Source organism: Malurus melanocephalus, unplaced genomic scaffold (assembly GCF_030028575.1).
Source record: "Malurus melanocephalus ecotype Western Australia unplaced genomic scaffold, MMel_1.1 scaffold_82, whole genome shotgun sequence".
Classification (NCBI taxonomy): domain Eukaryota; kingdom Metazoa; phylum Chordata; class Aves; order Passeriformes; family Maluridae; genus Malurus; species Malurus melanocephalus.
In genome coordinates, this window is record NW_026623314.1 from 2,332,778 (window position 1) to 2,347,719 (window position 14,942).

Below are 14,942 nucleotides of genomic sequence, written 5' to 3' on the forward strand. Positions count from 1 at the left end.
CTGAGATGTTGTGGATGATGTAAAAAAAAAAGAAAAAAAAAGAACTACACATCAAACAAATACTAAAAGGAATTGAAGCAAAAAAGGAGGCCTAAAACAAAAATGAGGTGTTGTAGGGATGCAGAAAGACAGTGGAATAGTAAATTATACCAAAAACATTGAAAGATGCTAAGTGTATAAGGACAAGACAAAATACAGGAACAGAAGGGACATTATGAATAAAGCATCACCTAAGTCACAACTTTTGAGACAGAATAGTTTTACTTTYCTGAGTTCCTACTAAAAAACCAACCAGGTAAGATTAGGGTCTGAATGAACATTGCTGTAAAAGAAGTCTTCATAATATCACTAGAGAGTGTATCAATATGAATGGAATTTATTCTCAGATTTAGACTGAAGAACAAATGCTAATAATAGGAGGAGAAAACCTTCATTCAAAATGATAGCTGACAGACTTTTTCATAAGATGAATAAATGGCAAAAAGAATACAAGTATAGTTTTATCCCCTAGGGAATACCCTACAGGAGAGTTAGTAGGAAAAACCTGGATGTAATGACTTGAAGTTAATTCTATTTAAATTACTCAGAAAGTTAAATGGAATATGTTTGCAAGCAAGATTCACAATTCCAAAACAGAAAACTTTGATATGCCATTGAACCTAGATGGTCTATTGAACTGGCATGTCCAATAACCATAGCTTTCTGAAATGCATTAAAAAAAAATAAATACACAAGCATCTGAAGTRTAAAGCAAGGCACTGAAAAAACTCTTCAATGCTCCATAACTAACAGAATAATTTCCTCAAAAGGAGAGTCCATAAAGCAGTATCTGCAGCTTACATACTAGGTCTTCAGAATTTAACTGCAATTAGCAAGCTAGGATTCTAAATAACAGTCCTCAGCTAAACCTGGGCCAAACCTAAGTGGTTTTCTGCTCTTGAGTTTGTATTTAGCATATTTGGGCCTTGCTCTGTTAATCTTGAAATACCTTTTGTAATAAAATGTTATGCTTTGAAGTTTGTCCCTGGTTTTGCAGGATAACTCATTTTCGTAGAAATTAATCTGTTTCTCCACCTTTGGGGCTGGAAATACCATGTTCTCAGAAGGGAAACTAGCTCAGACTAGTTTCAAAACAAGTGCACCTTGACTGGTTGGAATATAATTAGTATCTTAAGCATTCCCAAGGATTACATTTCAAAGCTTTTGCATTACTCACAGCAATTAAGTTGCACCAAATAAGTTTCATAGTTTTAGCCCTAGCTCTCTAATTAGTGATTTTAAAACACAGGTATTTCACATTGTCCTACCTTTCCACATGGACAGATATACAAAGCACAACATTTTAGTGCTTTTCAGAAAACAAAAGCTTTTAAAAAAACAATCACTATGCCAAATGTAATGTTCAAAGAATTTCTTTTTTCCAAATGAACTGAGATACAGTGACTTGACATCCACTTTTAATGAAGCCCCACTGCACCGTGAAAAATGTGCAGCCTACAGTATCTTAAATGAATCATAATATGGCTTACATCTTTAATGCCTGATCACAGTGCCAGAGTTCAAAGAACCCTTACTAAAACCATCAGTAGAATACGCTGGTTGCACAAGCCGCTGAAGTACCTACTTTGTAGCCAGAAGTAATTACGTTGCTTTGCTAATCTCTTCTGCAGAAACTCAATCTAACAGACAGAGATCACATCTATCAGATAAGAGGTCCATACAAGGCACAGAGGCTGCTGCTTTTCTTGAAAATACACAGCATTTTTTTGTGTTTCGGTGCAACATACATGCATCACACCCTTTGGAATAAAAATTGTCAGTGTTGGGAATCCATACAGCTTGAGAGACCAAAATCTACATCTCAARATCACGCCATAATTATGAGGTTCCTGACTTTTACAATCACAGGAACCTTACTATGAGGCTGAACACCCAGTTGCTTTTGTGGATCTCGCTTTTATTCCCCACTCTTCTTAAAATAATGATGAAATGAGACAGGATCTTGAACCTTCAGCTGAACCACGCAATACATCTCACTTAAAAGGCTATGAGTTAATGCTGTTGAGCTATATCAAATCAGTATGAAGTATTTCAGGTAGATAGCTTTCATGACTGATAACCACGGGACACAGATTTAAACCTGGAAGTGTGCACAGAGCTCGTGTTTCGGAGTTCCACAGCACTAGATCAAAGTAAGCCAGTGAAACCTCCAACTTCACATAAAACAAATGACACTATACAGTCCAAACAAAGGCAAAAAGTCTTACTGAAATGACTACTATCTACTTTCAAACCAATGAAGAATGAAAGCACATCCAAGAGGGAAAAAATAGGAAGAAAATATAACACAGAGAATTATGTACCTTACTTTTTCSTCATCCCTCATACAGCCAAACTACTTGTTGCAGCTTACCCAARTGAGTCCAAGCCTGAGCTAGAAGGCTTACATTTTATGAAGGTGGTTACTGTTTGGCACACTAAGCAGCCTCAAAATATAGAAGTTGCTGCCAGCAAAGTCAGGAAGAAAATTGTCAGTTTTTTATGACCACAAAAAAAAAAAAAAAGTATGTACACATGCCAATATCAATTATACCAAAACCTCAAATTGTAAGTGTGGAAAGTAATTATGGAACATCGAGATGAAACAGTTGGAAGAATTTTACAGYTCCCTTTTTAATTTTTCATTATGGTCATATATTTTCCCCTGTGCCTGGGCRTTTTTTGCTTTTAACAAAAAAAAAAATWAAAAAATTGTGTGCATTAGCAAGGTGAAAAGATTCCAGTATCTTCAAGAAGCTCCTATTCATAAGGGTATTTGGTCCTCATTTAGACCTCCAATCACCTATAGAAAAAACAATTCAGAATACCTAGCATTGTAAGTGTCCAGATATAATACGCAGTAATTATACTACAGCATAAAATACTTAACATTTATTCTGTGCTGTGAACACTAGTGTTTGCTTCCACTCTTTCCATTTATAAAGTTGTTTTACCCAGTGCAATTCATCTACTGGCTCACATCTGTGTAACAATAGCAAAGCCATWGTCCAGGAATATTTGTGGATACTGAAAAACAGCAAAAACCTTTTCCTGTCAATATTCTTACATATGAAATAAGCACTTCCATCACTGTTACCACCTGAAGTACCGAGACTCATGGGAGCATAAGGCAAAAAGAGCCTGCTGGCTAAAATGAAACTTTCACATCTTTCAACAACATGGAAATAAGGATTTTTTTTTTCTCACAGAGAATTAATTGCACCGTATTCTTRCCTAATGGGACATTGCYACAGTATCTGCAGGAGTGGCTTTGACTATTAGAAAAAAATGCCTAAGACTTACTAAACGCATAATTTAAACCTATTAGTATGAAAAAAATATCAAGTGAGAATATTTCAATACCCTTCCTTTTTCATGACTGAGCACACTCCCCTTCTACAAAGAGGTTTTAATTTTTAAGACTCAATCTAATTTTTCAGAAGCAAAATTCTGAACACTGCAGTGTTGCAACAGATGTAGTGGTGTGTTAAGAGCTGTAATGTATCAAACAYTACCTATCCTACTGTCCATCCAACCTGCTCTGAAGTGCTCCTGTTACATAACAATCCCTTGCAATCTTCTTAATTTATATGTTAACACTGTTAAGGAAAGAATATTCTCTATTTTAGTGCAAGTTCTCTGTACTAGGATTGCAAGGATTAAAGGCATTTCTCTGCCTTCCCTCTGTCATCCCAACTGGGCTGACAGCACGTATGAGGTCCAGGTACTCCACACATGTTAACAACATTATATCATTTCTAACATAGAAATTAAACTACATTTCTCAGGAAACAGAAAACAACAGCTACTTTCAAGCTAAAGCTRCTTTCAGATGCTAACCTTAAGGGGCATAACAACCTATACTTCCAAAAAGGAACATTAGGCAAAAACTTATGCTATTACCAGAGGACAGAAAATTCAGGTTACCTATTTTGGGTTTACCACCTTTTGTTTTCAATGGATTGTCTTAAATCCTGTATTAATTTGTTACAAATAACTCCGAAATGACAAGGGAAAGGAGATGGTTTTTGTAGAAATGGACAGGAATTAAATTTGTTTTCATGTTTCTAAAAGAGTGCTTAGTGTTAACTTTCTTTGCAAAAATTAAAGTCCAATGATAGAAAGCCAATTCTCAAATTAATACAGCAGAATGATGGTCATTTTTTTACTTTTTAGTCAGTGTACTTAATTTCTGATTCCTGCTGCAAATTTACTAACAACACAGCTCCGAATGATAAAAGCCTTCCTTGCCCTGTTTCCATATAGGCCTCTGTGGATTACTCATACAGCCCTCCCTCTGGGGCTCAGTAATCCACTGGCACTGCTCCCACGTTTTCCCTCAAGAACCGAACTCTCTTCTCGAACAAAACACTCCAGAAAATCAMATAAGCAGCTAGGAAGAAATCGATCTCCCTGGCAGCACCTTTGCAGTTACCTGCAAGGAACAGCAACCTTTTCCACAGCCACTTCACTGCGGGAGAGGGAAGAAGCAGGGAAGGTTAATTTAAAACACGGCGCGTACGGAGCCTCGCGAAGGCGCCGGCCCTGCGAAGGTGCCAGGGGACCCCACCCGGGCAGGGGCCGGGACCGCCCGGAGCCTCTGGAGCACGGGGGCGGATCGGGGCGGCCGGCGTGGCCCCGGCCTCATTCGGGAGGGCAGGTGGAGCTCTGGGCTGCGGCCCCTCCGCCTCCGCCCGGGCCCCGCACCGAGCCGCCCCTTCCACCTTCCACCTTCCCCCTCCCGCCCCCCGGCTCCGCCGCCCGCGGGAGCCCCCGCGCTCAGGGCCAGCGGCGACGGGCGCGGCCCGAGAGCGGCGCGGGCGGGGTGGACGAGTATAGGCACAGCAGCGGCAAGAAGCGAGCGGCTCCGCACGGACACACCGGGGGAACGGGCGGGGGCGTTATTTATATCTCGGGGGCTAATTTGGGAAGCGGGATAACCCGCCGGCACGACACCTGCCGCCAGCACTCACCCCATCCCGCGGAGAGGCGGCGGCCCCTTTAAGACCGCGGGAGACCCCTCCCTCCGGCCCTCCCGCCCTCCCCCGCCGCGCGCCTCCTGGGCCGCCAATCGGCGGCGGCGACGCAGCCGGGGCTGCGGGCAGCCAATCGGCGTGCCGCTTAGTGACCGCAGGGGAGGAGAGCAGCAAGATGGCGGCGCCGGGAGAGGCGGCGGCCGTGGCGGCTCCCTCACAGCCCGAGGTGGCTGCGGGCTCGGSGGCCTCCGCCGTGGTGCTGCCGGAGCGGCTGCAGCGGCGGGAAGCGGAGCGGCAGCAGGAAGTGGAGCGGCAGCGGCAGAAGAAGGAGGCGCAGGTAGTGAAGGAGGAGCAGAGCGAGTTCTTTCTAGCCGCCTTCGCCCGGGAGCGGGAGGCCGTGGAGGGGCTGCTGGCGGCGGGGACGCTGGAGGAGGCGGCCGCTCGCCTGCAGGCTCTGCAGAAGCTGCTGACGGGCAGCGTGCGGTTCTTGGCACCCTAYGAGGTACGGCAGGGGCAGGAGGCCGTGGCGCGGCTGCAGGGGGACCTGGCGGCGCGACGGCAGCAGCTGCAGCCCAAGAAGAAATTCGCCTTTCGCACCCTCAAGAAAGAAGCGGCCCCGGGCAGCGCYCCGCGCCCCGCCGAGCCCGCCCCACCGGCCCCCGCCGAGCCCGACCCCGGCCTCGCCGAGGGCGATTCGGGCGGGCCGCTGTTMTGTGGGTTCAGTGGCGCCCAGGACGAGGAGCTGGAGCTCGGCCCCGCGGAGCTGCTGCAGCGGGACGTGCTGCTGTCGGAGCTGCGCGGCTGCCGGGTGCGGCTCCGCGGCAACCCCAATACGCTGCGGGTGCGCGACTGCCACGGCTGCACCGTACTCTGCGGGCCCGTGTCCACTTCCGTGCTGGTGGACGGCTGCAGCGACTGCCTGCTGGCGCTGGCCTGCCAGCAGCTCCGCACCCACCGCACCCGCCACTGCCGCATCTACGTGCAGGTGACCAGCCGGGCCATCATCGAGGCCTGCACTGAGGTCTCCTTCGCCCCCTACTCCTGGAGCTACMCTGGTATCGAGAGAGATTACGAGTCGTCTGGGCTGGACAGAAACAGTAACAACTGGAACCTGGTGGATGACTTCGACTGGCTGGCGACGGACAAGCCTTCACCCAACTGGAGCCTGATCCCCGAGCARGAAAGAATCACTTGCTGGGACTGACTGCAGAGAGATCCTGGTGTAAACGCATTGATCCACAAAGTGTGGGACTTAATTCCCGATATGCCATTAAATGATTCCATTCGGTATTTAAATTGTGAATTATATGGATGGGTTTCTTAGTTGAGGAATACCAGTCCAATAGAGTTTACGTTACACAAGTTGCTGCTATAATCTTTATGTATCACTGTGGGATTTGTCAACTTCTGAAGTACCTCATTGTGAGTTTTACCTAATTAAGGTGAGGCAAAGGCCACTGACACAAACAACAGTGAGCCTCTGTTAGAGCTATGCTGCTTTCACTCACCCAAACAGAATCTGAATTAGCTGCAAGTAGTGCAAACTCTACTGGAATGAAAATATCAAATACCAAATTTTTCATGTTTTTGTGGTTCTYGTGTTGCTGGCAGCAGTACACTGTATCTTATGAGGAGTGCAGGACAGTTCTGCTGTAAGGTAATGAGGGAAGAAAAGGTTAATTTAAAGGAAAAGTTTGTAACTGAACAGTGTAGCAGACTGAGATGCATCCTAGGCTATGATACAATAATGAGCCTGTTTCTGTTGATCGAGGTTAAACCTGTAAGTTGTCTTAAGGCTTTTATTTCAAGTGAGATAAGTTTAAAGAAACAAAGAGTTCCAATAAACATCTAATGCTCTCCTAATATATTAATGATTGCTCGAAATTAACAAACCTCTGTATAAATAAAGCTTCACAAGCTGTAGATGTTAKGTGAAAGGATGCTTATTCTGTAAGCAGCTCAAAGGCATACAGCAAGAGCTGATGAACAGCACTGAGGGTAACTGTTCCTCTGCAGTGTGAAGTTTCAGGGGAGAGGTGTTCAGGGATATCCCACTATTTTACTGTACAACAGGCTCTATGTGCTGTGATCCTAATTTGCAGAACTCTGCTACTGTGTAAGTGCAGTGTTGACAGAKGGAGTCAGTAAAACAGAAAGTGAGGTGCAATATTTCAGTTCCAAAATTGCATGTTATCTTGCATAAAGTGCAGAGTAATTTAAGTCTTTTCATTCCTGCTAAATATTAATTWAAAAAGTAGCAGCACAGTGGAATGCAATGTCTTTACAGTGCCCTGTCAGTGGTGCTGAAGTGACCACTGTCCATACATAAAGTATACATAGCAGTTGTAGATTTCTAAAACCCCTTATTTTGTTACATTTTGCACGAAATAATTGTTTCTCTTGCCTTACCATAAAGCTTTCTTYTAAAACTACAAAGTATTATGCTGGGCAGCCATCAACTATGTGCCTCTAACAGACAGTAAATCTGAGCTGAACCATCAAAAATTGCACCACTGCCAGAAGTACCTGAAACTTCGCTTAGGTGCTTGACTGGTTTTGAGCAGAATTTTTTTTTGTGTAAGTTGTTTTCATCATATTTAATTTAAAATGGGAGGGGGAAAGGGATTTCTTTATATTCCTGATAAATTTCAGTTTTGTTTACTTCTGTTAATGTATATTTTTTGACTGAATTGGATTTTGCATTTCAAATATATTTGTTTTGAATTGTTTCAGTTGTCCCTTTACTAATGRTTCTTCTTTGCACTGAGAGCATCATAAAACAATTTGAAGAATATACCCTCAGTCTTACTTTTATGTACATATTTTATATCCTTTGTTAGAGGGATATGATCAGTTGAGGCTCTCAAGTATCTTAGCTTTAACACATCGATCTTAGTAGATTTTGTAGTTAGTTGTTCTCCACAGATCCTGGTAGTGACAAATCAATCCTGTTAGAATTCTCTAGCCTCACATTGTTCAGCCTGTAGGAACTACAGTAATGCCTTTGTTCTGCTTGCCCAACGTTTAGGCTTCAGTTTCACTCTGAAATTGYTTCCTTGCTGACAAGTCAGTTTTCACAAGTCAGTTACTGACATCCCAGTTCCTAATGTTTTCTTTCCTCCAAATATTTATGTCAAACCAAAATCAGCAGGTAATATTCTTCAGGAACATGGTGCCTGACATTGTCTTTCCCTTAAAGATTTAGCATTACCTTTGTAATACARAACAGGTAACTGGCTCATGGTCTCTGGCATGGCATGAAACAAGGAGGTTCAATCTGAGAACAGCAAGTCCAGAAWAGTTTGGTCAGGCAAATACCTAAATGTGATTCATAGTTCTAAATACATACCCTCRTATGTATATACACACAGAGTTGAACGTGCTTTCATGCATTTTTTTAAACTATACTTTCCTAATGTGGAACCCTAACAGAAATTCAAAAGTATTTCAGATAGAAGTATGTTAGTATAGTATGAGAACTTWAGCACTAGTAAAGGTTTGCTAGCATGTTCATGGGCTATTCAGTAGAAAAAATTCAACTTTTCAGGGTCTGTAAGGAAGAGAAGCTAAACCTGTGAGTATTTTTGATTCTCTAGCAACACTAATTTTTTTTTAATTTAAACTAATACCGAAAAGAAGGTCACTGTTAGTATAAGCACTAGCAGGCTACCATCTACRTGTGCCAGAACATTCCATTCTGACACCACAAGTACAGACAGTGCAATACAATAACCCCCAGCATTYTGCAAGCCTTTCTAGACAGGAAAGAGGTGAAATGCCATGTGAGTGAGAGAATGCTACTTGATATCCCCAAATTAGTTGCTTGAGAGTCCCTTTTCCAGTCAAATCTAGTGGAAAGTGGCAAATCAGATGTATTGAGAATTACATTCTGAATAAATTTTTTTGTGAGTATTTAAAAGCGTAGAGTGAGTATATGTATATATATTTTACAGAATAGTTGGATAGATGTATAAAATAATCTGATTTTAATTTCCTCAGCTATTACTTTAATTACATGGCATTTCGTAGTATCTGTTTTGGAAGAAAAAATAATTTTTATGTTGACACATATTAAAATGTTTTAGAAATAAGATGGGGATATTTTGGGAGGTTTGTAATTAGTTTGAGCAAAATAATCTAAAGTAAATACTGAACATAAAAAGCCTAGAAGTCTAGTCCACAGTATTTGTAGCTTCACCATTCCTAGGTTTTGTCTCAGCACTTCCTGTCTTAAGCTGTTTGTTCAAGAGGMCAAAAACATACCCTAAGTATAGAAGCACTGGAATAGTTTTACTGACARTGTCTGCTCTCARCAAGCAAGGAATTTTGTGCTATCTGGTCTCTAGATGATGATGGATCATCTCCTACACCCCTCTGAAATGAAACTCCTTCTAAGAGAGTAAGGAGTTGTGTCGTGATGTCYTCCAAGCTGACAGCTGCATGTGTCCAGGCTCCTGGACTCGCCTTCTGAAGCTTGAAATTTAGGAATATTCAGAGTTGGAGATGTGCCAGGCTGTGTCCATTCTCCCAGGTCAAGGAGACTTGGAATGCCAGTCTGGTCAGAGGCACTTTGTCCTCCCGCTGATCACAGCTTGAAGAAAGGAGAGCCAGGCACCCTCGGTTTCTTCCCTCAGAAAAATAAGAAAACACCTGGCAGTCTCTTGGAGGCAGAAGCAGTCAGAACTGCTGTGTACACAAGCAGGTTCCAAGCCAGCTTGCCTAGAAGATGGACTAAAGACATGAAGTAAGAGAAAGCTCTTCAAAGCAGCCCACTGAATGAGAATGTTGAGGGACAGTAATTCCCCAACCGTTTGTGGGTGCACCAGTTTGTCACTGTGACCTGCACAGTGGTTGGGTTCACTCAACCTGCACAAAGTACAACTGCAGYGAACAGTGTCTTCATGAATTCTAGCTCTGGTGTGTATTTCACATCAGTTCCACCAGAAACTTCTTTAAAGATCACATACTCYAAAGAAATTAATGATGCTAGGCATYRCAAGGGGYTGAAAAACAAATGCCTGGCAGAGACATGGGGTAWCAGAAACATCAGCACCATAAACCTGGTGCAAATTTGCCCTGAATAGAGACTAACAGGCAGAAAGTTATAAAAATGGTGCAGGGCACTGAGCTGCAGTACTATTTTCCACAAGAAGTCAGGAAAGCAATCCTGTTTCAAACATTTTTGAAAGACAGTCTAGCTGAACAACCCAGTGGCCTCACCAAAATCTTTAAAGCCACTGAAATTTCCTTAGCTCACCACAGGTCTGTTACTCACTGTTTTAAAGTTTGCGTGTGTCTGTGGAGGAAATAAAATAATCCTATGCAAAGATACACAACATTGAACCTATGGGAGACAATTGAGACCATTTTCCAGCCCCCAACAGAGCTTTAAGCACTGGCACTTGTTGAGGCACTGAGGGGTAGCAGAGACCAAAACTTGCATCCGGAGAAGCAGCCAGGAGCTTTGCTGCTGCTTCTCTTGGGGCCATCCCTTCACCTGGAAGTCTGTCCCAAGAGGGATCAACTCCCCTCTGTTCCCTTTGGAGTTTTAGGCATTTCCCTCCATCAGCCCCTGCTTCTGTGAATGGCAGAACAGAAATGGAGCTTCTTGTGYTCTCTCTTTATCCAGCATTCTTTCTTTTACATAGATTCGGATGTGAGCTGTAGTAGCATTATTGTGTGAAAAAAARCAGGCAAGAAATGCATGCATGAGACAATTTCCTACACGCTTTTATGCACTATATTTTTGAAGGCTAGGAATTTTTTTCCAGAGTTTCTTATTTAAGCAATATCTGCATGAAGATGAGGTTCAAATCTTGGTGGCTTTACCTGGAATTGCTTCAGGTTTTACTTAACAACCAACTTCATCATGTGCAAGGAAAGATGGGAATAGCAAGAAAAAGAATCTATGCATCTTGGGGAAATTTCAGCATTTCCATTCACATCATGATCTGATCTATCTGACTGACTTGAGACTCCACCTGTTGTACGGAGAAGTTTTCCAGCGGTAATGACTATCAGGAGCTTTTTGTAAGCTTCTTTTAAATCCCAGCATATTTCTTTCCTGTTTCTGCAAGCATAAACTTTGATTTCTCTTATTTTTTCAGCAGTGAACACTATACCTCAGGCATCACAAAAATACGAATAAATACTCATAATTAATATCGGGGGGGTCAAAAAAAAAGCTGTGTTTTCTGAAGATGTTACACACCACATGAAAGATGGCTGAAATGCTGGAAACTACCCAGAGCAAAACAACACCAAAGCCCCTGCAGTGTGCCCCAGCAAAGTTCAGGAGCCACAGGGTTCAGCAGATCAAATCACCCTTCCCAGGATTCACAGTGTTATAAAGACAGATGATGGCTTTTGAAGATATTAAGATGAGTGCTATGTGCACAATGTTGCCTTTTTTGCATAAATGGCTTAGTTATGGCTGCAACAGTGCRAAAAGYGAGATCTCGCCCAGAAAAYGTCCACCTGTATACAGGACTTTCCTGAAWTGCCAGCCCTATCCCCGCTTGCAGGCYGGCAAGATGCAGCACAAGAGAGATTTTGCAAGCAGAATCTCTGCAAGAAAACCTTTCTCTAAAGTCCCCCTGTTATGCTGCACTCAGGATCAAAGAGTGCAAAAAGTGAGATCTCGCTGAGAAAACATCCACTGGTATACAGGACTTTCCTGAAATGCCAGCCCTATCCTCACTTGCAGGCTGGCAAGWTGCAGCAAACAAGAGAGATTTTATGAGCAGAATCTCTGGAACAAATGCTTTCTCTAAGGTACCCCCCCCCCCCCGTTATGCAGACATAGTGGTGAAATTATCACTGGTGGTTTTGTTTTTCTTTTATAACTCAGATATAGTTACAGTACAGTTGATTTTGTTGTTTTAGAGCACTTGTTGTTAATTTACAATAACTAAAGTATTATGGCTTGTGATTTAAACATTTCCACGGAGGATTTTTTTTACACATTATAGCAAAAGTATACAAAAGTTGCAGGGAGAGYCCTGGCTTAAGCTACACTGACCAAAAGATAAGGAGAAAGGAATGCATGAGTAAAGGATCACGGCTTGACATCTCTGACACTGCCCCAGAGTTATCAGCACAGACCCTGACCAAATGGTGGGGGGGGTGGGGAGGTGGGGGGTGGTGCGTGGAAGAAATAGGGGCTTTGAGATGTGTAGTGGAAAAAGCCTCTAGTCAGAGGAACTCGTAAAACATCCATCGTCTGCTGCGCAAAGGAGCCTGGCTGGTGGGACCCTCAACCTTAGGATGGGCTCATCTGCATGGAAAGGCCGGGGTAACCCATCAGAGGACGCTTCCCTGTTGACAAAAACCATCTGCTAAAACTATGGAATAGGGGTCACACGCACATGACCCCAGGAGCATAAACATCCGTGCTCTAAAAAGGCAATCCATGTTAAGCAGTCCCTAGAAAAGTCTGAATATGCATAAATGTCTGTGAATAGGCATTAAGCTGATGCAACACGAAATGTATTTAAAGAAGTTTCTGTCAATACCAAGGGTGTCTTTGGCACACTGCCAAGCACCCAGTGCCCCCTCAGGCACTGTATCCTTTTGCCTTCTGTCCCCTATTGTCATTTATTATTTTTTTTTAATTTTCACAGCAGAGTGAACTTCATTTTTCACAACAGCAATTCCAGCAGTGAATTTAGTACTTGCCTCTGTTCCCAGCCTCAGAACCTGCAGTCAGCTCACACGCCACAAAAATAGCAGCCTACCAAGTTACCTGTGTAAGGAGGAGAATAAAAGTCATAAATCAGACTTTTCTCCGCCTGATAATTGTACAGTGTGGTAYGGCATTTTTATCCCATTGTTCCTCAGGGGTGTCCCTGTACACACCAGAGAGTTACAAATGAAAGCATGTACCCTTAAGTGAGGGTACATGAGCAAACCTCAACACAATAGCTTCCCATCAAAGGCAAAACCAGACATCATTATTCTTGCAGTGAAACGTAACCACTTCTAGGGAAAGGAAAGAAAAAAAAGCCACAGAAAGGCATACATTTCATATCACAGAGCAGTGCAAAAGGAAGATAGGGCCAGAAAATTATTCTTTTTACCAACTGAGGGCACTTCTATAGTTCAGCCATATATGCATTTTATATCTTAAGCCCCTGAACATGGAAAGATTAAGACTGGTCCAGGGCTGAGCACCAGGCTGTTCAACAAACACCAGATTAAATGGTTTACATTCCTCTCTCTAAATCGATAAATTTGTAGCTTATATGTAGGTTAGCAGACACAGCTTCTTGGAAAGGTATCAATATTGTATTGTTAAACATCCACATTATAATTTTAACTATATTTTGAATTTGAGCACATTCATGGTGAGATCAATAATAATTCAACTATTTTATTCTATCTTTTTTTTTTTTCTCCAATATTGGCATATGAATTATACATTTGAATTTAAAAGACAACCTCTGAGGAGACCATTAACTCAAACATTCTTGCAGCAATTACCTTTTATCTGCTATGGATCAGCTTCAGCATTTTCTATTTGAAGTAGAAAGCGGTAGTAAGTGCCAAACTAAAGACAAATCACAGCYAAGAAAAACCTTTTTAAGAAAAGCAGATGCCAGGAGAAAGGAGTTTTCTTTTTTAAACTGTCCACACCCCAAAACACTTCTCGATGATCCCCTATCACTTTCCCCTCCCTTAGGATGCTCTGCCAGAGACAGCCCTTGGCTGCCTGGTTTGTGCCGATGCTTGCACAGGGTTGCAAGCTCCGTGTTTGGGATAACGGGGAAGTATTAATTCCCACTTTAAAAAGCGTTAACTTCACTTTTGGAAGGAAGTGTCAGAGCACTGCTTACCAATCCCCTTTAAAGCTCCCAAGCATGGCGAGTTAAGTTGATGGGTGGGTAGTTTTTGCCACTGTAAGTTCCCAGCTGGYATTGAACTATAGAAACTGCTTAAATAAACAGCACTTCCCCTAAATTGGGTTGTTTTGGTAGTGCTAATTGCCCTCTGTGATGACTTTAAAAGTACCACCCRAAGTCTGAAAGGTCTAATTAGTACTTTAGTGTCCCTTCCTGAGCATCAGGTGGATTACTGACCATCTCCCAGCTAATASTAGCAATTTACCAATGATTTATGAGGACTCTTCCCATTTCCTTTGTTTATGGGCAGAAGTGTAGATTTGGAGGGATCAGTGAGCCCTGAAGAACGCATGTTCTWTTTCAATACTTTTATTCTTGAAATAGAGGAAACACCGTAGTGTATACACTCACACGATTTTGCTGCATCAGATTTATCATGGGTATCTAAATGTTAAATTATTGAGATGACAGGTATTCAGCCTCAGCTGTGCTCCTGAATACGAAATTACCTATATCCAGAGTAGCACCAGGCTTACATCAGCTGTGGAAAACTTTACTGYTTTTTGTCCTGCAGGAAATATTCCATTGTATATCCTCATGACCCATAGACCTGATAGGGAATTCTTTTCCACTTCAGTTACAGTGTCACTGCCAAGGCAAGAAAAGAAATGGTTTCAAGTTCCTTTACCTAGAATAAACTCCAGGCTGTGARATAAATACTTTCCAAACTCAAGTCTCTTAGCTGGGCCCTGAAGGAGTCAGTGAAATGCAATAATTTCGCATTGGTTGTGGGATATTTTGCCAGTAGAGTTGTTATTACAGCACAGTGACTTGTTGCACAAAAACATGAATAGGCCCTCTCAAGAAACAGCACTTCTAATCTACTTCATGGCAAGAGGAAAGAGTAGCCCCTGATGGATCATCCCCTCCCTTCTCTCACACCCTTCACTCTTCACCAGCGAGGGCAGCAGCAGTGCAACCAGCCAGGTTTGCTTTAGAAAARTCCCAGTTAGCAGCTGCTCTCCAGGTCACTGCAATAGCACCAGCATGGGCTGGGCAAGGCCCAGCACAAAACCCTTCTCTTAGG

The 14,942-nt window shown here is 42.7% G+C and overlaps 2 protein-coding genes across 2 annotated transcripts in view; one reads left to right on the top strand and one right to left on the bottom strand.

Annotated features, from left to right (window-relative positions):
• BICRAL (BICRA like chromatin remodeling complex associated protein) overlaps positions 1 to 5,048 on the bottom strand; it is a 47,131-nt gene extending 42,083 nt beyond the window's left edge. Inside the window, exon 1 of the mRNA XM_057367676.1 lies at positions 5,013 to 5,048. The gene's annotated coding sequence lies outside the window, so the exon portion shown is untranslated. The remainder of the gene's footprint in view (positions 1 to 5,012) is intronic.
• A 98-nt stretch (positions 5,049 to 5,146) lies between these two features.
• TBCC (tubulin folding cofactor C) lies at positions 5,147 to 7,676 on the top strand. Its single transcript, XM_057367677.1, has one exon. It carries the CDS (start codon positions 5,191 to 5,193, stop codon positions 6,217 to 6,219), a length of 1,029 nt encoding a protein of 342 aa, XP_057223660.1. The 5' UTR covers positions 5,147 to 5,190; the 3' UTR covers positions 6,220 to 7,676.
• Positions 7,677 to 14,942: the final 7,266 nt, after the last annotated feature.